The sequence below is a fragment of the Denticeps clupeoides genome, unplaced genomic scaffold, assembly GCF_900700375.1.
Source record: "Denticeps clupeoides unplaced genomic scaffold, fDenClu1.1, whole genome shotgun sequence".
Classification (NCBI taxonomy): domain Eukaryota; kingdom Metazoa; phylum Chordata; class Actinopteri; order Clupeiformes; family Denticipitidae; genus Denticeps; species Denticeps clupeoides.
In genome coordinates, this window is record NW_021629784.1 from 1,487,361 (window position 1) to 1,511,010 (window position 23,650).

At 44.3% G+C, this 23,650-nt stretch overlaps 2 protein-coding genes across 4 annotated transcripts in view; one reads left to right on the top strand and one right to left on the bottom strand.

Annotated features, from left to right (window-relative positions):
* The first annotated feature begins 879 nt into the window (after positions 1-879).
* On the top strand, positions 880-19,597 carry dtnbp1b (dystrobrevin binding protein 1b). Of its 3 annotated transcripts, none has more exons than XM_028966194.1 (4): positions 880-1,163; positions 16,722-16,877; positions 18,349-18,492; positions 19,103-19,597. In XM_028966194.1, the coding sequence occupies exons 1-4, from the start codon at positions 1,121-1,123 to the stop codon at positions 19,396-19,398; spliced, it is 639 nt and encodes a 212-aa protein (XP_028822027.1). In that variant the 5' UTR covers positions 880-1,120; the 3' UTR covers positions 19,399-19,597. The 3 variants fall into 3 exon arrangements, with proteins under 3 accessions (XP_028822027.1, XP_028822028.1, XP_028822029.1); XM_028966195.1 differs by having other exon boundaries at positions 18,358-18,492; XM_028966196.1 differs by lacking the exon at positions 880-1,163 and adding an exon at positions 15,423-16,623.
* Positions 19,598-21,257: 1,660 nt separating this feature from the next.
* The window catches only part of jarid2b (jumonji and AT-rich interaction domain containing 2b), a 39,391-nt gene continuing 36,998 nt past the window's right edge, over positions 21,258-23,650 (bottom strand). The window contains 5 exon segments of the mRNA XM_028966212.1: positions 21,258-21,942; positions 22,094-22,201; positions 22,585-22,768; positions 23,075-23,205; positions 23,442-23,624. Of these exon segments, the coding sequence (XP_028822045.1) occupies positions 21,748-21,942; positions 22,094-22,201; positions 22,585-22,768; positions 23,075-23,205; positions 23,442-23,624 (801 nt within the window). The 3' untranslated portion in view covers positions 21,258-21,747.

The following is a 23,650-nucleotide window of genomic DNA, read 5'->3' on the forward strand; positions in this document are numbered from 1 at the left end:
CAGCATATATACAACGATCAGCCACAACACACACACACACACACACACACACACACACACACACACACACACACACACACACATATATATATATATATATATATATATATTGGCCAATTACATTTCATATTTTACATATCACATTCAACATGACTAGAATTTATTTTTAACTGTCATCCAGAGACACAAACTTACTTGACATATTGACATGAAGCATTCATTTACGGACAGAGTTAGGACAAGACAAGGAGCAGGTGAACACAGTCTCGGGGTGTAAAGTTGGACTGGGCGTGGCCAGGCTCCCTGTTATTTAGCCGGAGTGCGTGACATCATCAGTGAGGCTCGTGCCCTGCAGATGGGGTCGTCGTCGTTTCTCCTCTCAGGTTTCCATGCTCGTGTAGAACAAACTGTAGTAACCATGAGGTGTCAGAACCTCAGAACATGTGAAAATGCACATGTTTCTTTAAAAAAAAAAAATCAGGTTCAGGTTCAGGTCATTTCATGAGCTGCTTATACTGTGACGCTGCAGAATAAATTGTACCGACGAGCAGCAACAAATGTCATTTAAGTGCATCCTGTTGGTAACACAATAGTGGGTCCGAGTGGGACGCTGTACACAGCAGAGAGGATGTGGAGGCCCACAACACCAGGGCTCCCTGGATGGAATTGGATTATTGTCCGGTGTGATGTGATTATGCCACGAATGAGCAGACACAGAAGAGAATGAGTCTTTCTTTCTTTCTTTCTTTCTTTCTTTCTTCCCTCCCTTTTTTCAAGATAGATTCTGAAGACAGCCTGTACACCCCCCCCCCCCCCCCGCTCCATCATTTGGCTCCCCCTCAGCCGTGGGCAGTGAGTGGTACGTTCCCGGCCACTACTCTCCTCCGCCTCGCTCGTCCTCCCCACAGTCCGCCTGAGACGCCGTCTTCGCCAGCGTGCGTGCGTGCGTGCGTGCGTGCGAGCGGTGGCTGGAAAGCGCGCGTTTCCACCCCACCCCACCCCACGAGGAGGATGAGTGGCGGGTGGGCTGCGCTGTGAAGCGGACCCTCCACCCCAGCACCGTCCAGGACCCCTCCTGCCCTCTCCAGCGACCGTCGCCCGCCCCGCGCCAGCCTGAGGGATGTCCGCTCCAGGGTCCTCCGACAGCAGCAAGAGGAACTCCTGTAGGTCCCGTCCCCGCTCTCGCTTCTCTGCTTTGTTCCACCGCGCTGCCGGGGTGTGGGGAGGTTTTCACGTGAAGGGAGTGGAGCAGCTGTTGCTTGCGGGGAGGGGTGCGAGTTGTACAGCGAGTTTCATCCCGCATGCTGCATGGCGGAACGGGATGATCTTCTTCTTCCTTTCAGCCACTGCTGGCGGGATGGACGTCATTGATATCGTCTGATTTCACTGTTTCTGCTGGTCATGTTGGTGGAGACGCTGCTTAAGATGTTTAATCCACAGTTTTGAGTGGAGATCTGGTGCCTGACGGTCTCATTATTGGGGTTATGATCATCTGTCATAGCGCAGCCATAAATCGCAGATGCATGTGGCACATCTTCAATAAAAAAGGTGTTTCTAGACCAAACCAAAATGCACTTACCAGCAAACCAATTTCACAGCCGTCCTTCAGCATTCGGAGGTGCGTGACACGAAGCATTTATTTACGGACAGAGTTAGGACAAGACAAGGAGCAGGTGGACACAGTCTCGGGGTGTAAAGTTGGACTGGGCGTGGCCAGGCTCCCTGTTATTTAGCCGGAGTGCGTGGCATCATCAGTGAGGCTCGTGCCCTGCAGATGGGGTCGTCGTCGTTTCTCCACTCAGGTATACCCGGGTTTCCTGGTCCCGGACGGTTGGCACGTTGGCCATAAACCGCTGTTCTAGTTGGGGTGGATGAGAGCTGATTGGCTGGACATGCTCTCGGTATGCAGGGCAGCGTGAGTCCACATCTCGTATTCAGGCGGCGCTCCCGGCTCTGTCACTGAGAGCTCAGCCAGCGAGGTTTCCCCTCGACACACACACACACACACACTCATATACACACACTCATGTACACACACTCAGAGACAAAATGATGCAATATCGTGACTCACTGTGATTGAAAAACACAGCCCTGGACTATCTATTGGCCAAATGAAGCAGTGGGAAGAATCTGAATTTATTTCTCTTCTTCCTCCTGTCTCCTTCCATCTCTCTTCTGCTGCAGGATGTCATTTATCTGACAGTCCTGCTTGGAAATATGTCCTGGAGGAGGAGTATGGTGCACCATGTTCATTTCAGCCTCCTGCACTCTAATCCCTCTTCTTCTTTCTCTCACTAACACACACACACACACACACACGCACACAGACGCTCAAGTATGCATCAGCCAATTACCTACTGAAACGAGTGTTTTGGCTGCTTCCTGAAAGCTGCTGGACCAGAACCACTTGACGTTAAAACCTCCCTGGACCAATTTCTACTCCAGATGTAATTTGAGGCAGATAGAAGATGGAAGAAACGTAAAAAAAAAAGTCAAATCAAAGATATGATGTTTCTTGTACACAGTTCAGTGTGATCCCAACACGAACCAGCGTACGCTGTTTAGTAAAGGATGCGAGGATTCCCATCTCTCCAGCCTCTTCATGCCTTCGTCTCTCGCAGGTCAGGCTGAAGTGTGTATTAAATATTAATGAGTATTTAAATCGGCGCACAACAGTTGAGATAAGTCTGATCTCTGCCGTATTCCTTACAGCCCCGTCCCGTTCACTGCTCTCAACATGGCCTTTTCACCAGTTTTATTTATGATGCCTGCAGCACTGGACACTTTGATGCAATGCGAGCACTGGAGGTGTGTAGGAGTGGGAAGGCAAAAGCTATCACAAGACCCGTTTGCTTATAAAAAATAAAGAAATGTGTTATTAGAATGATTATAAAATCAGGAAGTATACAAAATTGCATTTAAAATTTTCATGTAAAATTTTGCAGTATTCTTAACCTGAAATGCCCTGTCCACTGAGTGTCTATATCAAATGTAAGATGAAAAATGTATGCCTTGTCTAGAGGCTTTATTGGATCCAGAATTCCGTTCGGGACAAGAAGACAATGATCTACCTGATCATCAGAATGGTCATTATTTTCTCCCATTTTTGTGAGGTAGGATCTGTAAAATTGGGAAGGAAATGTTCACTGAAGAGGCAAGTGTTGGTGGTGATCACCATCGGTGTGACTGTGGACCACCGCTCCTTCTTGTCATCGTCCATGAGAACTTTTGTTCTGTAAATTCTGGCATCCAGGGAAGATGAACTGTCCAATGTTCTCGCAATGCTAAAATGATCTAGCTGTTATAGTCTTAGGGGCGGAGTCATGCCAATCTGCTCCAGTGCATCATCCATTTACATTTACATTTACAGCATTTATCAGACGCCCTTATCCAGAGCGACTTACAATCAGTATTAACAGGGACAGTCCCCCTGGAGCAATTTAGGGTTAAGTGTCTTGCTCAGGGACACATTGGTAGTAAGTGGGATTCGAACCCGGGTCTTCTGGTTCATAGGCTACTACCACCCAAGCATCCAGCCATGATTTATAACCCTTCCATGAAAAGTGATGGAGTAAGTTTTCAGCAACTTTTTTTTCATAATGTGTTCTTCTTCATATTTAATCATTGCGACACTTTGTTCGCTGCAGTGGGTTGACTTTCCACCCAACTGATTGTCTTTCGGAATTACAGCACAATTATAAAGTTCAATTATTTGTTTCCCTCAGCAATCTACCTAATGAGCAATTCTAATAAAACTGGGCCGGGCCGCAGCTCCTCTGCACGGCCGCCGTTATTCATCTGAAACGCTGAGACAGCGCAGGTGGGGGACGACTTTAATTGGCTGGAAAGTGGCCCTTTTGTTCTTCTCCTCTAATTAAAATGAAATAACGGGACGAAGGGACAGACAGACAGACAAGTTGTGGAGGGAGGACAGACCTGCTCAGAACGTGGCTGGGAGGCGCGTGTGGCACTTTTTTTTTGTCCGCGCTCTACCTGGTAGGAACAGCTGCTCTGGCAGACGGTGAGCGGGTTCGCGGCCCGCGACGCAACAAAACGGGAGTCGCAAGCACCACAAAATAGTCATAAACGGACAGAACTGATGCAAATGTACAGTGTGGAACGGCTGTACGCTACCACGACCCGTCTTTAACCTGAGATTTCCTCCATGAGCAGTGTGTGACCATTATTGTTTGTGACGGTGTATGTGTACAGCGCTGACGGTGTAATTGTTATCTAGGAGAGATTGGGAGGTAGGTGCTTGGCAGGATATTTGCAGACTGCACACAGCTATAATTCGGATAAGTTATTTTGAGTTTTCCACATGCTTTACATGCATGATGAGCGCAGACCAAGTCTCACAATTCTGGTAGGATTTTCGAAAGTGGACGGATTGAAGGAGCCTGTGCGCAGGACGAAGCAAGGACAGGAGAGGACATGGCAACGGCGTGGCTTTGAGAGGAAGAGAGGAGGGTGAAAACAGGCGAGGGAAGAAAGATAGCTGGGGAGAGCAGAGGGTTTATCTGGTGCTGCTAATTGGCAGTAGATGGGAGAACAAACACATTAGTGGCTGCCTGTGTGTGTGTGTGTGTGTGTGTGTGTGTGTGTGTGTTTCTGTCCAAAGACACAGCAGGAGACGAGATTAATTCGTATTTGTGCTGAAGTCACGTTGCTTTGCACTGGAGCCTTTGGAGGACCGGCATTCATTGCATTTGTCTCATGGACGCCGGGGTGGGCAGGCCGCCGCTGGATAAGATTGAATGCGTCTGCTCCGGATGCAGACATGGGCCCGTTCAGCCTCATCGCCGGTACCAAGCTCGGCTTTGAACTCCACTGTCCTATTGTGCCGTCTGGAGCCCCCCCGGCATTTCCATAATTCTCCCTTCTGTTTCATCAGAATTTGTTTTGCGCTCCTGCTCCATGGTTGTACTTTTTAAAGCGATTTGACGGCGACCTTTTGATGTTCTTGGTTTCTCTGGAAAGCGGGAGATGGCAGCCCAGCGTAAACACTTCACGCTCGGAGGAGACGACTCGTTTGATTTGGCTCTGCAGCAGACGAGCGCCGGATTGAAGACCAGCTCAGGGTAGAAGGACGATTATGTAACACCGTCTCACTGGCTGTAGCTGAGCGATCCCGTCTTTTCCAGGGGTGTCCAGTCTCGTCCATAAATAACAAGAATGTGCCGGTATGCAGGTTTACGTTACAACCCTGTAAAAACATGAATAATTATGGAGCATAATTAGGGTCCTCAAAGTATTTTCACAGGGAACCCTAGCATGCTGTTATATGACCAGCGATTAAAAATGGTTCAAAGAACAAGAACAGCAAACAAATTACATTTGGAATGAAATGGAATCATGAACCAGATCATAACATCTGTCTAAACGTGTATAAATGTTTCTCCAATTAAGATCCAGACCAGAACTGTCTTGAATAGGATGGTTGCGTGTACAGAATGAGCATGTTCTCCCTCTATTTGCGTGGGTTTCCTCCATGTCCTCCGGTTTCCTGCCGTAACCTGGGGGCATACACACTAGGTGAAGTGGCGACTCCAAAGTGTGTCCCCACCTCGCACCCAGTGGTCTCAGAATGGGCTTCAGCAGCCACGACCCTGATTAGGAATAAGAAGCAAAGTGCAAAACCAAACATATGGGCTTGAAAGGTCAAAAAAATATAACTATGTACAGTGTTTCATGTGTGATATATAACATGGACATTGAAAAAGTAGTTGTTTAGGTAATATTGCTGGCTTGTTATGAATATGACCTTTGAAAAATTTTTGAGCAGTCTGTTTTTGCAGCATTCGTGAAATACAGTAGCCTCGCGGAAACTTTAGATGCTGTGCATGCTGTTGTGTGGCAAAATGAAAAAGTTCCATGTGTCCCCCAACTGATACACCACAGCCCTAGTGGTCCAGGATGCACTAGAAGTTAAAAAAAAAAAACTCAATTTGTAATTTTTCTACTATACGGTAATATATGGTTATTAAGTATCAGAGGCTTTTTTGAAACACTGGAACGGAACAGAAGCTTTATGCATTGTTTTCACTGAAAGAAACGTTTCACTTTTTAAGGATTTTTTTTAAACCCACGGCCAACCACAACGTCATTCATCCAAAGTGCTGCCATGGGCCAAATCTGCAGTGAAAAAGACGCAGCAGTGGCAGTTTCGCTCCTGCGCTGAGAGAACGCAGCTGCGGGTGCATCGCTCCCCATTTATTCCAACCGAGCTCAGCTAGAAAAGATGGGATCCTCGGCCATGCAACATCCGCAAGTAAAGTTAAGAAAGTCTCTACTTTTGGCAAATGTGGAGTGAATGCTGTAAGTGCATTGTAATACACAGCGGGTCGTTTTATGACAATCCCGCCATGTATTTTTAACAAATAGAGTCAGTGAGGTGGCTGCTGTTTGACGAGTGCTGGGAATGAGTAAGCACGGAAGGACAGTTTTGTGGCCCCATGGGGAACATTCATCGTAGCCATTGCCAGCCGGGAGGATGACCCCCTTCTTCATATTCCGCCCACCCTCTCCACATACACCCTGATGGCTTTCGCGCTCAACAGTCGAGTCATGATGATTACTCATGGCTGCGATATTGGCAGCCCCGACATTGCAAATGAACCGGGACGCCCGGGCCCCCGCTGTGGTGCTGAGGTAGCTGAAGACGGAGACGTGAAAGGCGAGGCGTGGGGCTGATCATCTGCGACTCAGGACGCTCAAGATGATCCAAGGAGACAATGACGTTTCACCCAATAGTGCAGATCCCCATTTAGCCTCAGACCTCAATAAGTCCCAAGCTGAGCAGCACGGTGGGGAAACGAGACGGGTTACCACGATGATGGGAGAACAGAAACGATGGATAGGATGCAGATGGCGGGGGAAAGGTTTTCGAGCAGAGCTGTGCACCTCTTCACCATGTCAATTGCTTTTAATAATTCAGCCGTGGTTGGCTTCAGGACCGAGGCGTGGTGCTACTGCCTGAGAGGAGACGTAAATAAAGAGAACAGTAGGAAAGAATGAGCTAAAGTGTAAGGAATAAGGGCGGCTTCAAGGCCTCAATAACTGAACAGGAAAGTGGCTCGATGGCCATGACATGACAGGGTCCGGACAAAAGCTTGGTCTCAAATGTTCTTGCACAATCAAGATTGACATCATAAGGACATAATAAAGACACAATATCCTTTAAAAGGTTTACCTTGTCGGAATCAATTGTGGGTTTGTAATTGTAAAATATAAATCAATGTTCATTACTGGTTAGCCTGGTTGGCTCTAACTGGGGATTCCATTCTGGAATCGTTGCCATGTATCGAATTCAAAAAGACATGCAGGGATCCCAAACCCCAGAGAGTCTGCCTGAATTTGATTTAAACGTTCTTCATGCTATCACACATCCTTCCTGAAATGCATCACGTTAAAGGGACGAGGACCTCACAAAAAAAAAGGATCCATCCATTTGCGGTCAGAGCCATTACTCATTTTTTAATGGGCCAAATCCACTCTTATGCTGTAAATATTCAGCTCACAGCCTCATAAACTAGCCTCAGGTCTGCAGGAGTCATGAGAAAAGATTTATCTAATGTGCCAGCATCTCATTTGACAGATTATCTTAATGATTCATGACAAACGAGTCATTTCACAGTGAACATGAAAGCAGCTCAAAAAGTACAAGTTACGTATTTGTAGTATAAAGACTTTCCTTGCAGGACTGGAGCTATTTTAATTATTATATCATTTTAAAAACAAGGACCTGCTCTGTGTGCATCAATGTAGAACCAGCAAATACAGAACTGACAAAGTGATGTGGAATTAAAAGTCAATCAGTTTGTCCGAGACCACCATTGCGTGTGGAGAGCTCAGCCACTTGCAGTGACAGCCTGTTCTGCATTAGTGCTGTGTCATTAGCCCGGACCCTGATTTACACTGAGCTCCAGCTTCTGTGCACAACCATACGGCAATCACAGGAGCGTCATTTTAGATTTGGACAATGTGCCCGCCCACAGTAATAGGATAAAGTGGCTCCCGTCGGGCCGACAATTAACTGGGTGAATTATGCATGTCAGTCCCTCTCTTAGGCTGGTTGAGTTTGGTGGGGGTGGCTCACATGCATATGGGGCCAATGAGGCGCTTAATCAGCCACAGTATCCTCTCATTGGCTGGTTACATTAGATTTATCTCCAGGTGAGTTTTTTAGTAATTGGCATAAGACTACATGTAACTGCACACAAAGTAGCACACAACCATGAACATAAGAATCAGTGTAGGCTTCACATGCATCCCAATGGGATTATGAAGACCTTATTGGAGGTGCTTTCATCATCCTTAATATTAGAATTAAAAGACCTAGAAAATATACATTATAAATGAGTTGTGACTATACATTGCATATCCCTCATAATGTTGGTGTCCTATTGACTAGTTGAAATTGGATTGCGGCCAAGTGGCATTATTGATAAAGCCATAAATGGAGCATTAACTAAAAAGACGTTGTTGCTCCTGCACAAAGCAGTCTGATGTTGCAGTCATACCACGTCTGGCTGGCTGAAGCAGTCTGATGTGCCCGTGATTAAATAAAAACGCATATTGATAGAGTCAGACCTCTGGTCCATTTAGCTGCCTTGGGCTGTTACATTAGCCCGTGTTACGGCAGAGATATCATGTTTACAGTCATGCATCATCTGAGGTACCTTCTGGAAGGTTTTCTTCATCACTGTCAGACTATAAGAGCTTTTCTAGATGCTAGTCTTGGATTCTTGAATATATTAACATCACCTTGACCAGATGCTGCACGAGCTGTGGCAGTAAGGGTGCACTCATTAGGATTAGGAAAGTCACCACAATGTTTCTCTACTACTTGCAAGAACATCTTGAATGATTGATACTCCATTGAACGCCTGAATCAGGGCAACACCACCCTCCACCGCATCACTGTTAAGATTCGCTGTCCCATGCCCTGTGGATTCTTGGTCAGGAAATCTTGTGGTTCATCCAAAACGGTGAAAAGCTTCCTGGTGTGTTGTGATACAAAACCAAGAAAGTTCATTTTAATGTGGGACTGTGCTGCAACCATGGCTGACTTCAAATCATATGAGACTTCATTGTCAGAAAAGCCAAAGCCATGCACCATTAGTGTGCAAAGAATGTTTTTATTGCTGCTTTAGATTCGTTCACTTACTTGTACCTTTCTGATTCATCTCTTCATCTCGTCTCATCTTGATTCGACTCATCGTCCACTCTTCCTTATAAAGACTCAGTGTATGGACTTGCTTCGTTGACTGTTCTGGCAGGCCCGCCGGGTGTATCGTGCCTAGGAGGGGGGGGTACTATCAGGATCCGGTCCGGAAGGGGTTACTCGGACCGGAGTTTCATGTTTGTCATGTGAAATGTTCCCTAATCGTGTTCACCTGTGTATAATGTATAAAGCTGCCCTGTTCGTTTCTGTCCTCCGTCGGGTCATGTTATATGTTCACCTGTTGCCGGATGTCTCCCTCTCTGTCCTGTTCTTCACCCCAGTTTCGTGATGTCCTTCTTCCTCGTCATCTTGTCATCATATCCGTTCACCTGCCTCGTGATGCCACCATGGTTGTGACAGAACTACATTTTTTTCAATTTGTTGTTCTTCTGCAAAAAGAATCTTTATTTATATAGTGTAAATAAACGAATTAAAATTTGTAATACAATTGTATTAAAAATACAAAATTATATATATAAAAAAAAAAAATAAATAAATCAAATGTAATAAAACAAACAAAAAATGCATCAAAAAAGCTAGATGAAGACAGTAGACAGTTAAAAGCTTTTTAAAACAATGAAAGCCAATTTGCCTTCAGTTCACTCGACTGGTATGAGGCTATAAATTCCATTCATCTTGAAGCCTTGAGTATCCATGTAAGTGGGGGAATCCAGAAAAGTGACTGTTTGCCTGAAGGTGTATCAGGTGCCTCCATTACAAGGCCAAGCATCTAAGAACCCAACAGTCTAGTCAAATAGAAGCCGACAGTAAATACGATGTAAATCAGGAGGACTGCTGTGCAAAAATCCCCGGGCGAAAGAGCTATTTTTGATCCCACCTCTCTCCGCCTTGTCTTTTGAGATCGGATCATGCTTGTGGACAGTTGTGCGTCACGGTGCGCATGACACGTGGCCATTTTCATCAGTATGATACAAAGTGACACAAGAAACAACAACATGGAGTCATTAAGGGTGGAGTGAACCTCTCGTCCAATATGCATGAAAGATTTGCTGTGAGGTTGCAGTGAAAGAGGAAGGCATGACGCTGTACAGAGAATTAAAGACACTTACTGGGAACCGAACTGAATTTCGGCAAACTCACGATTATACACTCCACTATTAATGAGTGGGAGGAAGGGCAGGAGATGTTTTTTTATCGGTTATGAACACTGTCTGTGTTGCTTGGTTACCTTTTGAATTCTGTGCAGTATTCATATCATTTCTTTGCCTCTCAGTTTAATGCATGTTATAATGTCACACCCGAATTGGTTGCCTAGCCACGCCTTGTTGCTCCTGTCCCATTTCAATGTAAGCTTAATGTAAGTTGAAAGCACGCTATTAAGTGCTGCGTTTATAAATTGCTTCTTTATGCTTCTGTATTACTTCTAATGCTTAAGACTAGGGATGATCCTAATTAATTTTGGTGCCCACAGTGAGGTGCATAGAGCGGTTACTGAGTTACCCATCAGTTCTGTATGGATCAAGTTCTCCTTTCATCTCCTGTGGACACATTTGCACAAACGCAGCACAGATTACATGTCCTCTAATAACACCATGTAAACCAAGTTTTAATGGCTGAAAAGAAAGCAGGCGTGTTTAAATATTTACATGCATTCTTCCAAAATGTTCAGTTAGGGCCGGTTAGACGGTGTTTTACCCGAGCCATGAAGATTCAGGCATGTGAAACAGCTTGGCAGAGCCTTCGCCATTTCGTAGCCATCACTGATCTTTTTAAAGTACCAGTTTTGTTGGGGTGTAATTTTGTTTCAATTATTTTTATATAAAAAAAACATTTAAAATGGGAGGAGCCTGATGATTGACAGCTTTCATGCATGCTATTTCTTCATTCTGTATAATTTACCAGAGCTTTTGTTTGGTGTGTATTTTTTATTTATTTTAGCTGTTTGGGATTAGTAAACAAAACGAATTGTATTTTTCTCAAAAAATAATGTCGCTATATAAGGGCTTCTGGACTTTGTTTACAACAAAACACTATAAAATCATAGTTACAATAATGTTACTAAATGGTGTCAAATTCTTATACCTTTTAAAGCTACAGACACTTTAAAGTAAAAATGTAACAGTTTCAATCTCATAACTGAATGAGAATTAGAGGGCAAAGCAAAGGTCCCTGAATGAAAATGGTAAAGGCGGCCATGCACATGCCCATAAATGCACAAGCATCATTAACGATCATGTTTCTTTCCTGTTTATCAGTTTACATATCTGAGTTCTGAGGATGCTTTTGGTTTTATGCCTGCGAACAAACCCAGTCTTCAGCCTCACTGTGACTCTCCATGTTATCAGGCATCAGGCCCTGTGATTTTAGTATTCCTGTGTGCCACACACAGCAGTGGAATGGAATTAGTCAGTCACTGGCTGACTTATATATCATCTTCAGTCTGATCTTGCTGATCTTGAAGCGTGGACTCCATTCTGATGGCAGCACACCACAATGAGAGACCGAGGCACGGAAAATAGGTTTTTCAGAGAGTCCGAGGAGTTGGCACGGGCTTTTATTAGACTCACTCGAACCCTGCCGGACACTGAGCAGTTGGGACAGGAGTGGAGTGACTCAGCGGCCCGGCAGGCCTTCACTCCTACGCACTACACACGAGTGGCCAAGCATGCCGCTGAACATGTTAGTGTAATCAACAAGGCGAATAAGGCTAGAAGGCACTGGGCAGAAGCATCTTTTCTTCTATGAGTACGCAAAGAAGAACAAAGACACGAACATACCTTGCGTGTCCAAATGTGATTCATATGGTTCAAGAACTAATGTAATTTTAGGTTAAAAATAACATAAAATTGACTAGTAGACCTGAGTTCTGGACTCACATTTTCCAATTCTGTGGTGTAGGTTTGTTATATACATAAAAAAAAAAATCTAAATCAGCAGTCGTTGGACTTGAAAAGTCCCCCGATTGCTACAAGTCACTTCCACACGTCCGCATTGAGTATTGGACTTAGTAGTGGTATCGGGTTTTTATTGTCATTTCTATTATGTGGACAAGGTACAATATGAAACGTTTCTCCCTGGCCATGGTGCAACGCAAGAGCTGAACACAAGTGCAAACAGGAACAGTACAACCAACTGAGACAAGACGACGTAATATTTCGACCAGTACTATGCTTCCAGTAGCCGGATGCATCTGCAAAAACCACAATAAATATAAATGTGAAGTTTGTAGCAGCAACATGACAATTAGAAAGTTAATGCCAGTGTTTCCTTGGCAGTGTCATGCTTTAATCTTCCATTTTTTCATTTTAGATTTTCTTGCATGGGTGGCATGCTATAAATTAGCTCGCAACTTAGAAAAAAAAAGCTAATTTGACAAAGTCTGTTTTAACTCTCTTGGTTTCAGCTGCTCTGCTGAAAGTGTCCCTCGTGTGGGGTTGAGAAAGTTGGGAAGCCTCGGCGTGAGATCTGTTTCAGATTGCTGTGGTGATGCCGTTAAATGTGTTATTTTGAGAAAGAGGACGTACGGCAAGGAAGGAGGCAACGCTGGCGGACAAGGCGAGTGTCCCAAAACAGATCACATTAAATTAAAATGAAAATATCAACTTAAAAAACAAAAGAACTGTGATTTCACTCTAACCTGCGAAAGCCAGAAATGTCGTGGAGCCAAGACAGAAGCGGCATTCTTCTAAGGCCGCATTTGAAACCCGAATGCCTCACACCAGAGTGTCCCATTTTGGAAGCTCCTGCAAACATGGCCCAGAAATGACTCCCTCTGTTCCTGTTCCGTGAAGGGTCTATCCGTTCCAATATATCCCAAGATTCAGTGCATGCCAGTGACAGCCGGCGACATAAATAGGAGAGCTATCCGTAGGCTAGGCCATCTCGTCACACAATGCTCGGAGGCTGCATCCTTCCAACAGCACAGCCTACGGAAGCCAAGTCTCTGTAGACGGCGTCCTCCTCTGGGACGCCACAATATACGGCACCACAATATTTGCAAATATGTTTCCACTATAGATCCAGGGCCAGACCATCTCAACCCTCAGAAGACAATCCTCTTTTTTGACTATGACATTTGCATCTCGATTTTCATTTGTCTTAACTGCTTCTGATATTTATTTTCATTCATTCAAATCAGTAGGCAGGTTAAACTAGAATTTTTTTGCGCCGCAAAGTGTGATTTGTATTCACGACAGTGGTGTGACCATGAAATACAGTCATATACTGCAGTCAACCCTGCTTAGGACTGTGGGTATGAGAAGTGAGTGAGTGGTTTTCTATACGTTTACAGCATTTACCAGACGCCCTTATCCAGAGTGACTTCAATCAATCGGTAGTTACAGGGACAGTCCCCCCCTGGAGACACTCAGGGTTATGTATCTTACTCAGGGACACAATGGCAGTAAGTGGCATTTGAACCCGGGTCTTCTGGTTCATAGGCGAGTGTGTTACGCACTAGGCTGCTACTACCCTGGCTAAACATCCCACCCCATCCCATCCCACCCTTCTATACTATAGTACAATGTAATAATACAAATGAAGAAGAACATTTTAAAGAAATTTGTACATTCCGATGTGGAACCACCCTGTAACGTGGAGCATATTGCAAATTCATTTTCGACAAACCATTAAACTCAACAAGCCGGCATATCTGCAGCTGACAGAGTGTATAACAGTGTCTGTTCATTACCCCGTAATAGCTCCCATTAAAAAAAACCCTCCTGCCAGACTGGAATCACTTTGCCGCTCCTGGTTTTCACAGCGGAGAAGGTTTGACGCTCAGGCAGCAGGACCGACACACCGGCACCTGGGCTGCAGAGATGCTGGTGGAGTCGCAGCTTTTTGTACGTCTGGGGTGGAGGTTCAGGCCTAAAAAAATGAGATTGTGCTGCACATGACTTGAAAGCAGCTGTGAAGGGAACTGGGAATATTTCCAAGGTTCTTTATTGCATTCCGGATCAAACAATAAAATTTCATCCCACCACAGGTCTTATTTCTCCCTCTTTTAAGTAATTAGGATTTCCTCCGATTGCACTTGTGCCATGACAAGTGTGAAATATTCCCCACCCCCTTCCTTTTAAAGTCCTTTTTTAAATATTCATCACCCGAGGTAACAAGTTCATATCCTGAGCTAACATTCATCCCTGAAGCGCTCCAGGGAGAGCCGTTCATGTACCCAGTCAGAGTCAAAGAAAGCGTTACTACCATCTGAAGAAAGTACGCTATCGGAAGACGTCTGGAAATGTGGCTCCAGTTTTCACACAGAGAAGACACACAAAACGCACATTTTCCAACAATTTGAATACAGAAGGACAGAAGTAGAGAAACTGAACAAGTGACAATTTTTTATGTGCATATAATGGGGCAAAAGAATAAAGAGCAAAATGAGCATTTAGGAGAGGCTTGGAAGGAGAGGGCCTGGCCCGCCATTGTTCTGTGGATGATCTTATCTGTTGACAGATCTCACCAAACAGGAGACATTTCAGGACCGGAAAGTAAACTTCTGGTGACAGCAACTTAATCATTTCCATAAATGAAATTCTGCCACTGTCACAGGTCCTGAACAATCTGCTGGTTTAGACAGAAAGACCACAGTAAAGGACATGAGGTGTTTCTAGAGTGAAAGAAGACAGCGCACTCGGGCTGAAGGAAGTTCTTTCTGTTCTGCATTTAGCATTTCATACATTAAACAGAGCTCTGCAGCAGCCAAGACAGACAACGTCTTTGATATGATGGAGACGTCCCGATGGATCCAGATGTGACCGGGATGCCCTGGCTGTGTGCCCAGGCACTGGTTCCTTTCAAAGGACTCAGCAGCCAACTCATAAAGACATTGGTTCAGGTCCCACTTGCCACCACTGTGTCCCTGAGTGAGATTTCCTAAAAATCACCATAATATCCCTTTTGGAAGAATGGAAGAATGTCATTATTTCACCATAATATCCTTTTTTTAATTTTAGGTCGAGCTATGGCATATATATCTAAATTGACTGATGTGACATATTATCTCAGTGATCATTTCCAAAATTATGCCGTATCAGTTCAGTCTAGAAATGCAGACAAAACAGGTTATTTGTAATAGATGTTATTCAGGTATTTACCAGACGGCCTTATCCAGAGCGTATTACAATCAGTGGTTACAGGGACAGCCCCCCTCGGGAGACACTCAGGGTAAAGTGTCTTGCTCAGGGACACAATGGTAGTAAGTGGGGTTTGAACTTTGTGGTACGCTGGTTCCAACCCACTGGGCTACTACCACCCGTTCTAATGGTTTCATGGGTGAAATATTACATTATTGTTAATTAAACTGGTATTTTATTTATTTTTCTCTCTCCCATGTGTCATCAAGGCACACAGCCATAAAACTGATGCCATGTTCACACCTATATATATATATATAAAAACACACCAAGAATCCCCACATCCCTTTAACACGCGTGCCATCAGTCACTGATGATAACGCACGGTGAGAAACGCTCCTAACGGGATTTGGAACGGATTTTGCGGTGCTTTGAGGCACTTGTCTGGCCGAACCGTGCATTTATTCTTCAGTAAATGGAGGCTCAGGTATTCTGACTTGCTTTCATCTTCTTCTGGTAGAGGTAAACGCGGTAGTCATGGAGGCAGGGGGTGGAGCTGATGGAACAACACAGAGCGGCGGGGAACAGGACCTCCGAATAATTCCTGCCCAGGAGCCCGTCTACCGTCGTTTGATGTGTTGTCTAATAATAGTGTCTCCTCTCACAGAACAATGTGTGTAAGAGCCAGGGAGGTCTCCAGAGATGATGCATCTGAAGACCGAGCTCTAATGTAATGGTCAGTTACAGCCGAGACCCAGAAGAAGGTGGATATCCTGTACAGGAATGTGAAAGCTCTCAAAATGTCGTTTCAGCTTCATATTTAGCATGCTTAATAAGGAGGACATCATTATTCGTGTGAATATTTGAAAGTGGGTGGAGAAATTTGTCCTTGGGGAACCTCCTCAAGGGGCCTTCAGGCTTTAATGGATTCACAGAACATGAGTGTGATGATGCTGCCCACAGTCCCTGACCTTCTCATAGCCCCTGATCCCTCAGCAAAGAGGAAGGGTGGACGTTGTCAGGGAAATGAAAAGGACGGAGACTTTCAGGCTGTCCTGAGGACATCTGCTGGGGAGGACGGGGGTGACGGATTGCTCTGAAGTCAGTGCGAGGGTATTGTTGGTTTGCTCAGGATCTTTTCATGGCGTTATGTAACAGTTCCCATTAGACAGGAGAGAACAGTGAGGGACGATCACTCTGGACTGGAGTCAGAGGGTCTGGACTTCGTCTCTCAAAATGGATGTTAAACAAAAATCAAATGGTGACAGTTGTTTGTGGGCGTTTTGCTGTTTTCCTGACTGATTTGAGGACGCAGCAGATCTGGCGAGACTAGAGGAATAGAAAATATGGTCTCCTGTGGGTTTCCTACAATGTCTGACGATGTCCCCCGTCCAGCACATGCATTTTAAAGCCAACGTCCTTTTTTTTTGTGGTTCATTCTTGCCGAATTGCAGCGGAGCTGGACTCGGAGCACGCCCAGAGGGTGCCAGAGGCGGATCACCCCCAACCGGTGAAGCTGAAGGACAGGCAGAAGTTCTTCGAGGAGGCATTCCAACAGGACATGGAGCAGTACCTGTCTGCCGGCTACCTGCAAATTGGCGAGAGGAGAGGTGAGGAACGTCCGGGACGTCCGGGACAGCCAGCTCTATACTAATTATTACTATTCTCTTTGCTCACCCAATTGTACTACATAAGATTATCGTGTCTGACGGTTCGAGCTCAGGTCTGCATCTGATTGGAATCGGGGTTGCAGGGGGTCACACTGGGGTCAGGGCCGAGGAAGTAGCATATTGGCCCGATTATAAGACCATCTCTTTTGTTCAATCACTCTGCATCAACTAATCAGTTTTCATTTGTGACCAGACCTCCTCTGCTCAGCCCCAGGAGCCCCGGTTGATTGTGAAGGCTTAGAATAGCGTGAAATGCAGGAATTGCCAGGACAGTGTGGTATTTGTAGTCCGGTATTTCTGCAGAGATTAATTATGACAGTTTAACATCAGTGGCAGATGGTAATGATGTAACTTTAAATGTATGTTTTCACATATGAATGGATGAAAACATGTTCCTGATTTAAAATATGTGCCAATATGCGATCATTACTGGAACATGTCTCTCTTCCTGATTTAAAATAAAAAAAAATCACTAGTCCACATTACAGTAAATCTGATCTTGCCCATTTTTATTTATCTGTAGAGGGACATACAGATGCAGTCTTATAAAGGAAAAGTAATTTGTAAAGATTTGTTTAATCCAAGTTTTATCTTGTTGCTTTTTTCCAACATCCTCTTATCGAGGTACGGGGGTCACACCAATTGAAATTGCCTTCAATGTTTTTGCTCACGATCACTTAAATTTAATTAAATTTGAATCAGACTAAGTAATGACATTGGTCTTTTAATCTAAACGATTTGCTCAACCAAGAGTTCTAGGCAAGAATTAGCCTAGACCCTGAATGTAAGATGATGAATCTTACATAAAACCTTAACTCTGTGTAAGGTTTGGCAGGGTGATCTGTGCAGTAGGACATTAACCCGTTCCCTCTCTCTCTCCTGTCCTCCTCCCCTGCCGCCTTGACCTCGCACTAACTTGGAGGTATGCCATCCCTCCGCTTCGGCGATGCCACCCTGCCACTCTCACTCACTGTGTGTCTGTGCTGCATGCACTGCTGAGCTTGATCACAAAACGTGGCTGAATGAAATAGCTGCAAGGTGACGACTCCAGGATACACGACCTGCCCCCCAAAAAAGCAAATATGTGGGACTAGTGTGTAAATGAAGAGAGTCTGTGAAGGTGTGTGAGGGCCTCAGGCCTTCTGAGGGAAGGTCAGAGCCCAGGGCAGAAGAGGATTAAAATGGCACACAGCTCTGCCTGACAGCTGACATGTTCTGTTGCTGACAGGCCTGTCGAGTCAGTAACATCCCACAACAATGTGGGCCTAACAAATACGTCTAAAGACAGACAGTTGGATGTCCAAAAAACAACTTGCTTGAGAGCCTCCTGGATTCAGATCCTTGCAACATGAGATGATCTGTGTCAAGACAGGAACTAAAGTTTATTTTACATCATTTCTATTGCGAGCAGAACCAATAGGAAGCATGTCCTCCATGGAGGTGAATGTGGACATGCTGGAGCAGATGGACCTGATGGACATGTCTGACCATGAGGCCCTGGACGTCTTCCTGAACTCTGGGGGAGAGGACAACAGTGTTGCCTCCCCAATGCTAGGTAGGTTATACAACGTAAATCTGGGGCTCTAAATCTAAATACACAACCACAACATTAATCCAGTTTAAAGGTCAAGTGAAACGTCTTGTGTAGTTTTCAGGTCCAAGCAGTACAGACAATGTGGCAATAGTGTCCAATCTGCGTATTTATATTTTGTAATGAACAAAATGATATAATACTGAATAGATTACCTTTCTTATTTCTTCATAAAATTGAAATACCGCTTTTCTCACAGCTTATTAATGTCATATTAAAAATTCTGTGTCATGACATTATGTTATAGATCACATTCACAGTTCATATTTAATTTTATTTTCATTTGTAGTTTTTAAGTGTTGGAACATCATATTTCAATGGAACCTTTCAGACTGATAGTGTTGAGTCTTCTCACCATAAACAAAAGGGCAGGAAATAACCACGGACATTTGGTGTAACAGTTGGTTGCCTTCCTCTATTGTGTCCAGACACCAGGTCTGCTCTGTGGTAATGAAACATCCGGCAGGCAGCACAAGCAGCTTCCTCCTCTCTGTTCTGGTCCCACTTTAGTGAAAGATCAGGCTATGACTGCTGTGCCGTAATGACATGGTCTCTGCCTCTCTACCCACGTCAGGGCCGGACGTGGAAACTTTCACCACAGAGATCACGCTGCAGGTGCCCACACAGGCTGAGCTCAGACACAAGCTCTCCTCGCTGTCCTCCACCTGCACTGACTCGGCCAGCCAAGACACGGAGGCCGGGGAGGAGGAAGAAGAGGATGACGAAGATGAGGAGGAAGGGGATGGCAGATGCTCTACAACTCCAACAGCAAGGGAGGAGGCTCTCCGAAGGGGAATTATCCCATCTGGTGGAGGTCCTTCAAATGCTCAGCCAGCAAAGAACAAGGGCAAAAACTCAAAGGCCACATAATGGACACCTGTGGGACTCACCTGAAATGACCCAGTTACGCTTTAAAGATGGACATAAATGGACTTGGAATATGAGAGGTGGATCTTTTTTGCGGTTTACAGATGGCTTCTTTTGTACAGAAATCTTTGTTGCGTTTGTAGTGCAAGTTTCCGGTCACCTACACCAGTCGTCTACATAATAAAGATCTGCTTGTCCAGCCTCAGAATAGCACTCGGGTGATGCTGAGTCCATGCATTTTTTTTCTTTACTTAATTCATTTTGTGCTTGTCATTTTAACATTTTAACTTAAAAGGATCAATCCAAGCTCAACAAATCTCCTTTGCTAGACTACAGATACTTCTAAACCTCAACATATAAATATATGAAATGCAATTTAAGAGTCTGTTCCCAAAGGATAAAAAGATTGGAAAAACTGACAGTGAATTGTCTGTAAGTTTTTATTAAACCTTAAGTACAAACTGGAAAAGTAAAAAACTGGCAATATAACCAACATGAGATCTTTCCAACTGCAAGGAAAGGTTGAGACGCGGTGCTAATAAATTAACTTCGTCAGGCTGTGAGCAAAAGTTCAAACTGTAGAAAAAAATGAACAAATGGCAAAATTAAAAAGAATAAAATACATAGTAAGGCCATAACTTGACAACCTGTTGAAAACATCCAGCTTGGTTTTCATTAAATATTCCTACAGTTCAGTCTTCTTTAAAAGGACAATCAACAACAAACTGGATTATAGGTCTCTCTTGACAGTCACCACTGGCAAGCTCAGTGCAACATGAGTAGCTACTACATTGTAAAATTTTCAGTAATGAAAATGTAAAAACCTTTTTTTTTGTAATCATATTTTTCCCTTTTCTTTAAAAAAGTAAAGCTAAAAAAAAAAAGAAACAAAAACAAACCCAAAAAAATACAAAGCCCAAACAAATCTAAGTTTTTTTTTTTTTTTTTTGGAAGTGGGGGGGGGTCATTGCTACTCCATTTCTTCTCTCTCAAATTATGTAAGCAGCACTTTAAAACTTTATACAATTACACACACACACACACGTTCACCAGAGAAACCCTGTACGCATCAGACTCACACAGATGAAGAAACGGGGAAACATAAGGCTTTTCTTCATTCAGTGTTCACTCCCCCGCGCCCCCTCTCTTCCTTCAGTCAGCCCCTCACCCCCTCCAAAGAAAAAGGCTCAAGTATTTTCAAAAATGTACAGAATTATATACAAAAAGCTGATTCAGATATTTCTTAAAAAATACATCTGGGGAAGAGAGAGAATTCAAAGAGACAAAATGAGAACATGGTAGGAATAAAAAGTGGGGTCATGGGTGATTTTAGAAACTGGAAGAAAAGAACAAAATATTTCACATTTTGCACTCTTTGACTAGTGGTTCTACTTAAGGTAGCACATCAGAATAAAACACAAAATAAAAATAACAATAATATAATAATAATAATAATTAATGTTTTCTGGTAATTATGGAAGAATGGAATGTTCACACGATTGCACATCTAGAGCCAGATGCCCCCCCGGGCCTCCAGCAAGTGTGAGGAGGCCAGCGGCGGCTCTCCTATTTGTTTCATTTATTTTTGTATTGATATACAGTAAAAACTGACAGCACCAAAAGAATGAAAGTGATTGATTCTCTGTGCGAAGCTCCTGCTAAGGAAGGAGAGGCACCTCTCTGAATTGCCAGGCCATATGCTGCTATGGAAACCAGTGACTCCCCTATCTACCAAAGGAAAGAAACCCCACAAAAAAAAAAAAAAAAAAAAAAAAAAAAAAGGACAGTCCTCTTTTTGGATCTAAAACAAACAAAAACAAGACTTATCAAGTTTTACCTCGCCTTGTGTGTACCCCTGAAAGAAAAAGCAAAAAAAAAAACAACTCAAAATATTTTAAAACTGGGGGAAAAAGTGGAGGGGAACTCCTTAAACGGTCCTAAAATCAGATAAAACAGCTTCCCTCTCTCGCTCGCTCGTCACAGAGAGTCCATGCAGTCAGCGGCTCGGCTCGGCTGGGGGGAGAGGGGTCAATTCGCAATGAATAAAGTTTAGTCCTAATTTCTCCATCAATAAGCACACAGTCTAATATCAAGTTTTGGGTCAGGGGTCAAGCGTTGACCAGGTGAATTAATGCTAATATCCCAAAAAAAAAAAAAAAAACACAAGGAAAATACTTTCACACTAGTGCAAAAAAGGCAACTTGCTTTTTACAAAGCAAGACCACCATTCTATCAGGGAGGAGGTTTTTTTTGGGAGGGAAGGCATTGATAAAATAGCAATAGAGAAAAACAATATCTGATTTAAAAAAATAGTCAAATCTTACAAAAAAAGGGAGGACAAAAAATGGCTCTTTATGAGACAGCGGCTGCACTTTTGGACAGATGCGTGGTGGACGAGATGCGGGACAGGGACAGTTCCACGGTGGCTCTCTTACGGGGGCCGCGCTTGCCGACCAGCTTGACGGGGCTGGAGCCATTACAGTTCTCAATGTCATTCTTCAGAGTGGCTTTACCGCAAACCTGGTTCACCAAACTGTTGATTTGCTCCTGGTAAAGAAAAAAAGGCCAAGCAAAGGGGGATGGTGAGAGATGTTGTGTGTGTGTGTGTGTGTGTGTGTGTGTGTGTATGTATATATATATATATATTCGTAATGTACACTGCAATAAAATAAAAGCAAATGTAATGCTCAATACACACCTCATCGTAGCGATACATCATCTTGAGTCCACGGCAAGACTTGTGTTTCTCTACGTAGTGCAGCGCACACTCCAAACAGAAGACCACGTTCTCCGTCTCCTGTACTACCTGAGAAGAGGAAAACAGTCGCCCAACACACGAGTGGCATGTAATTTTGATGCGTAGTTGGCATTTTCACTGAATGACAGTCAGTAATATTATACAAACTGCTGTGCAAAATTGTAATTGACAGATTCTCCACCCAGACAAGGATTATTACAGTTCAGACATTTCACTCTCTTGGTTTCACCACCCAATGGGGACGGATTATGCTGAACATTTTCTTATCATTCACTTATGTGTATGAGAATCTATTTATGATTACAATAGTGAACAAAGCAGCAATGAAGGTAAAACGAGGCGACTCTAAACGGCCCCGTCTTATCTCCATGACAACCACAAAGAAGGCGAGTCCAAACTTTTGACGGGTGGTGTTGACAGGAGTAACTCACCATGGACAGGTAGCAGAGGTGTTGGCAGGTCTGGCAGCGCCGCTCCGATGACTCCAGCGCCAGCCACTTGCGGGGCTTCTTCCGGCCGTCTGCAGTCAGTTGGTTGTGGTCGTGGGCGCCATAGCGGGCCGAGGAAAGGAGTCCGGCCTCATAGAGCTCCTGTCGCTGCCGCATCTCTATGTTCCTGTGGAAGGTGGAGGGCGGGGAATCAGCACCAGCCTTCAAACTCTACAGAGTGACCTTTGCATGATACGTATGCACGGGGCCAAGCTGAAATGCATTCCTGCTCACTCGGCAGCCAGAGTGAATTCAGTCCCAAATGTCAACAAATTATTTAGCATTTTACAAGCGAACAAGTTTGTTGAGAATTAATGTGTTCTAATTCTATCCTGTGGCTCTTCACACACACACATCCAGCATTTCCAGGATGAAAATTAGAGGTGAGTGAGTGAGGAAAACATGCATCTCTGTGCCAAGGACAGATGCTGACCTGAGATCTTTGAGAAGAGAGGAGATGGTACTGAGGAGAAGGCCGTTCTCTCGCTTGGACTCGGCGGTGGCAATCTGGTAGAGCAGCTTCTCCATGGAGAAGGGCTTGGCTATGTGCCGGCATTTCAGATCCTGCCAATCAAAACAGGGAAGGGGTTTAAAATCCGAACACATTAAAATGGTAGAAGCCAAAGCAATTTGCATGCATGCGTTTAATTTCTAGAAATAAGAGATCAACAGCATTTATAAATGATGCTATGAAGTTTAATATTATGGTCAGTAAATAAACTATTACTACAGTTTATAGAAGGAGATGTGGTAAGTGCCGGATTGGCCTTAATGCCACCAGGGGTCAGCAGAGAGCGAACCTTAGCAGCCTCATATCCCAGATTCATCCACTGGGGGGTGGCAAAGTGCACAGTCTCAGACACGCTGTAGCCGCAGCACACTTTCGACACAAACGTGCCAGGGAAGCAAACAACAAACTGTCCACTCTGCTGCACCGTGCGGTGAACTTTGATTCCCTCTCGACACAGCACCTCTGGAGAGATCTGAACACACACACACACAAACACAC

What these genes read in the sequence shown, in the direction of transcription:
- dtnbp1b (XM_028966194.1), top strand. Translation starts at nt 1,121, where the DNA reads ATGTCCGCTCCAGGGTCCTCCGACAGCAGCAAGAGGAACTCCT. An exon ending in CAGCAGCAAGAGGAACTCCT is followed by an intron (nt 1,164 to 16,721) that starts GTAGGTCCCGTC and finishes GCCGAATTGCAG; the next exon opens with CGGAGCTGGACTCGGAGCAC. An exon ending in TGTTGCCTCCCCAATGCTAG is followed by an intron (nt 18,493 to 19,102) that starts GTAGGTTATACA and finishes TACCCACGTCAG; the next exon opens with GGCCGGACGTGGAAACTTTC.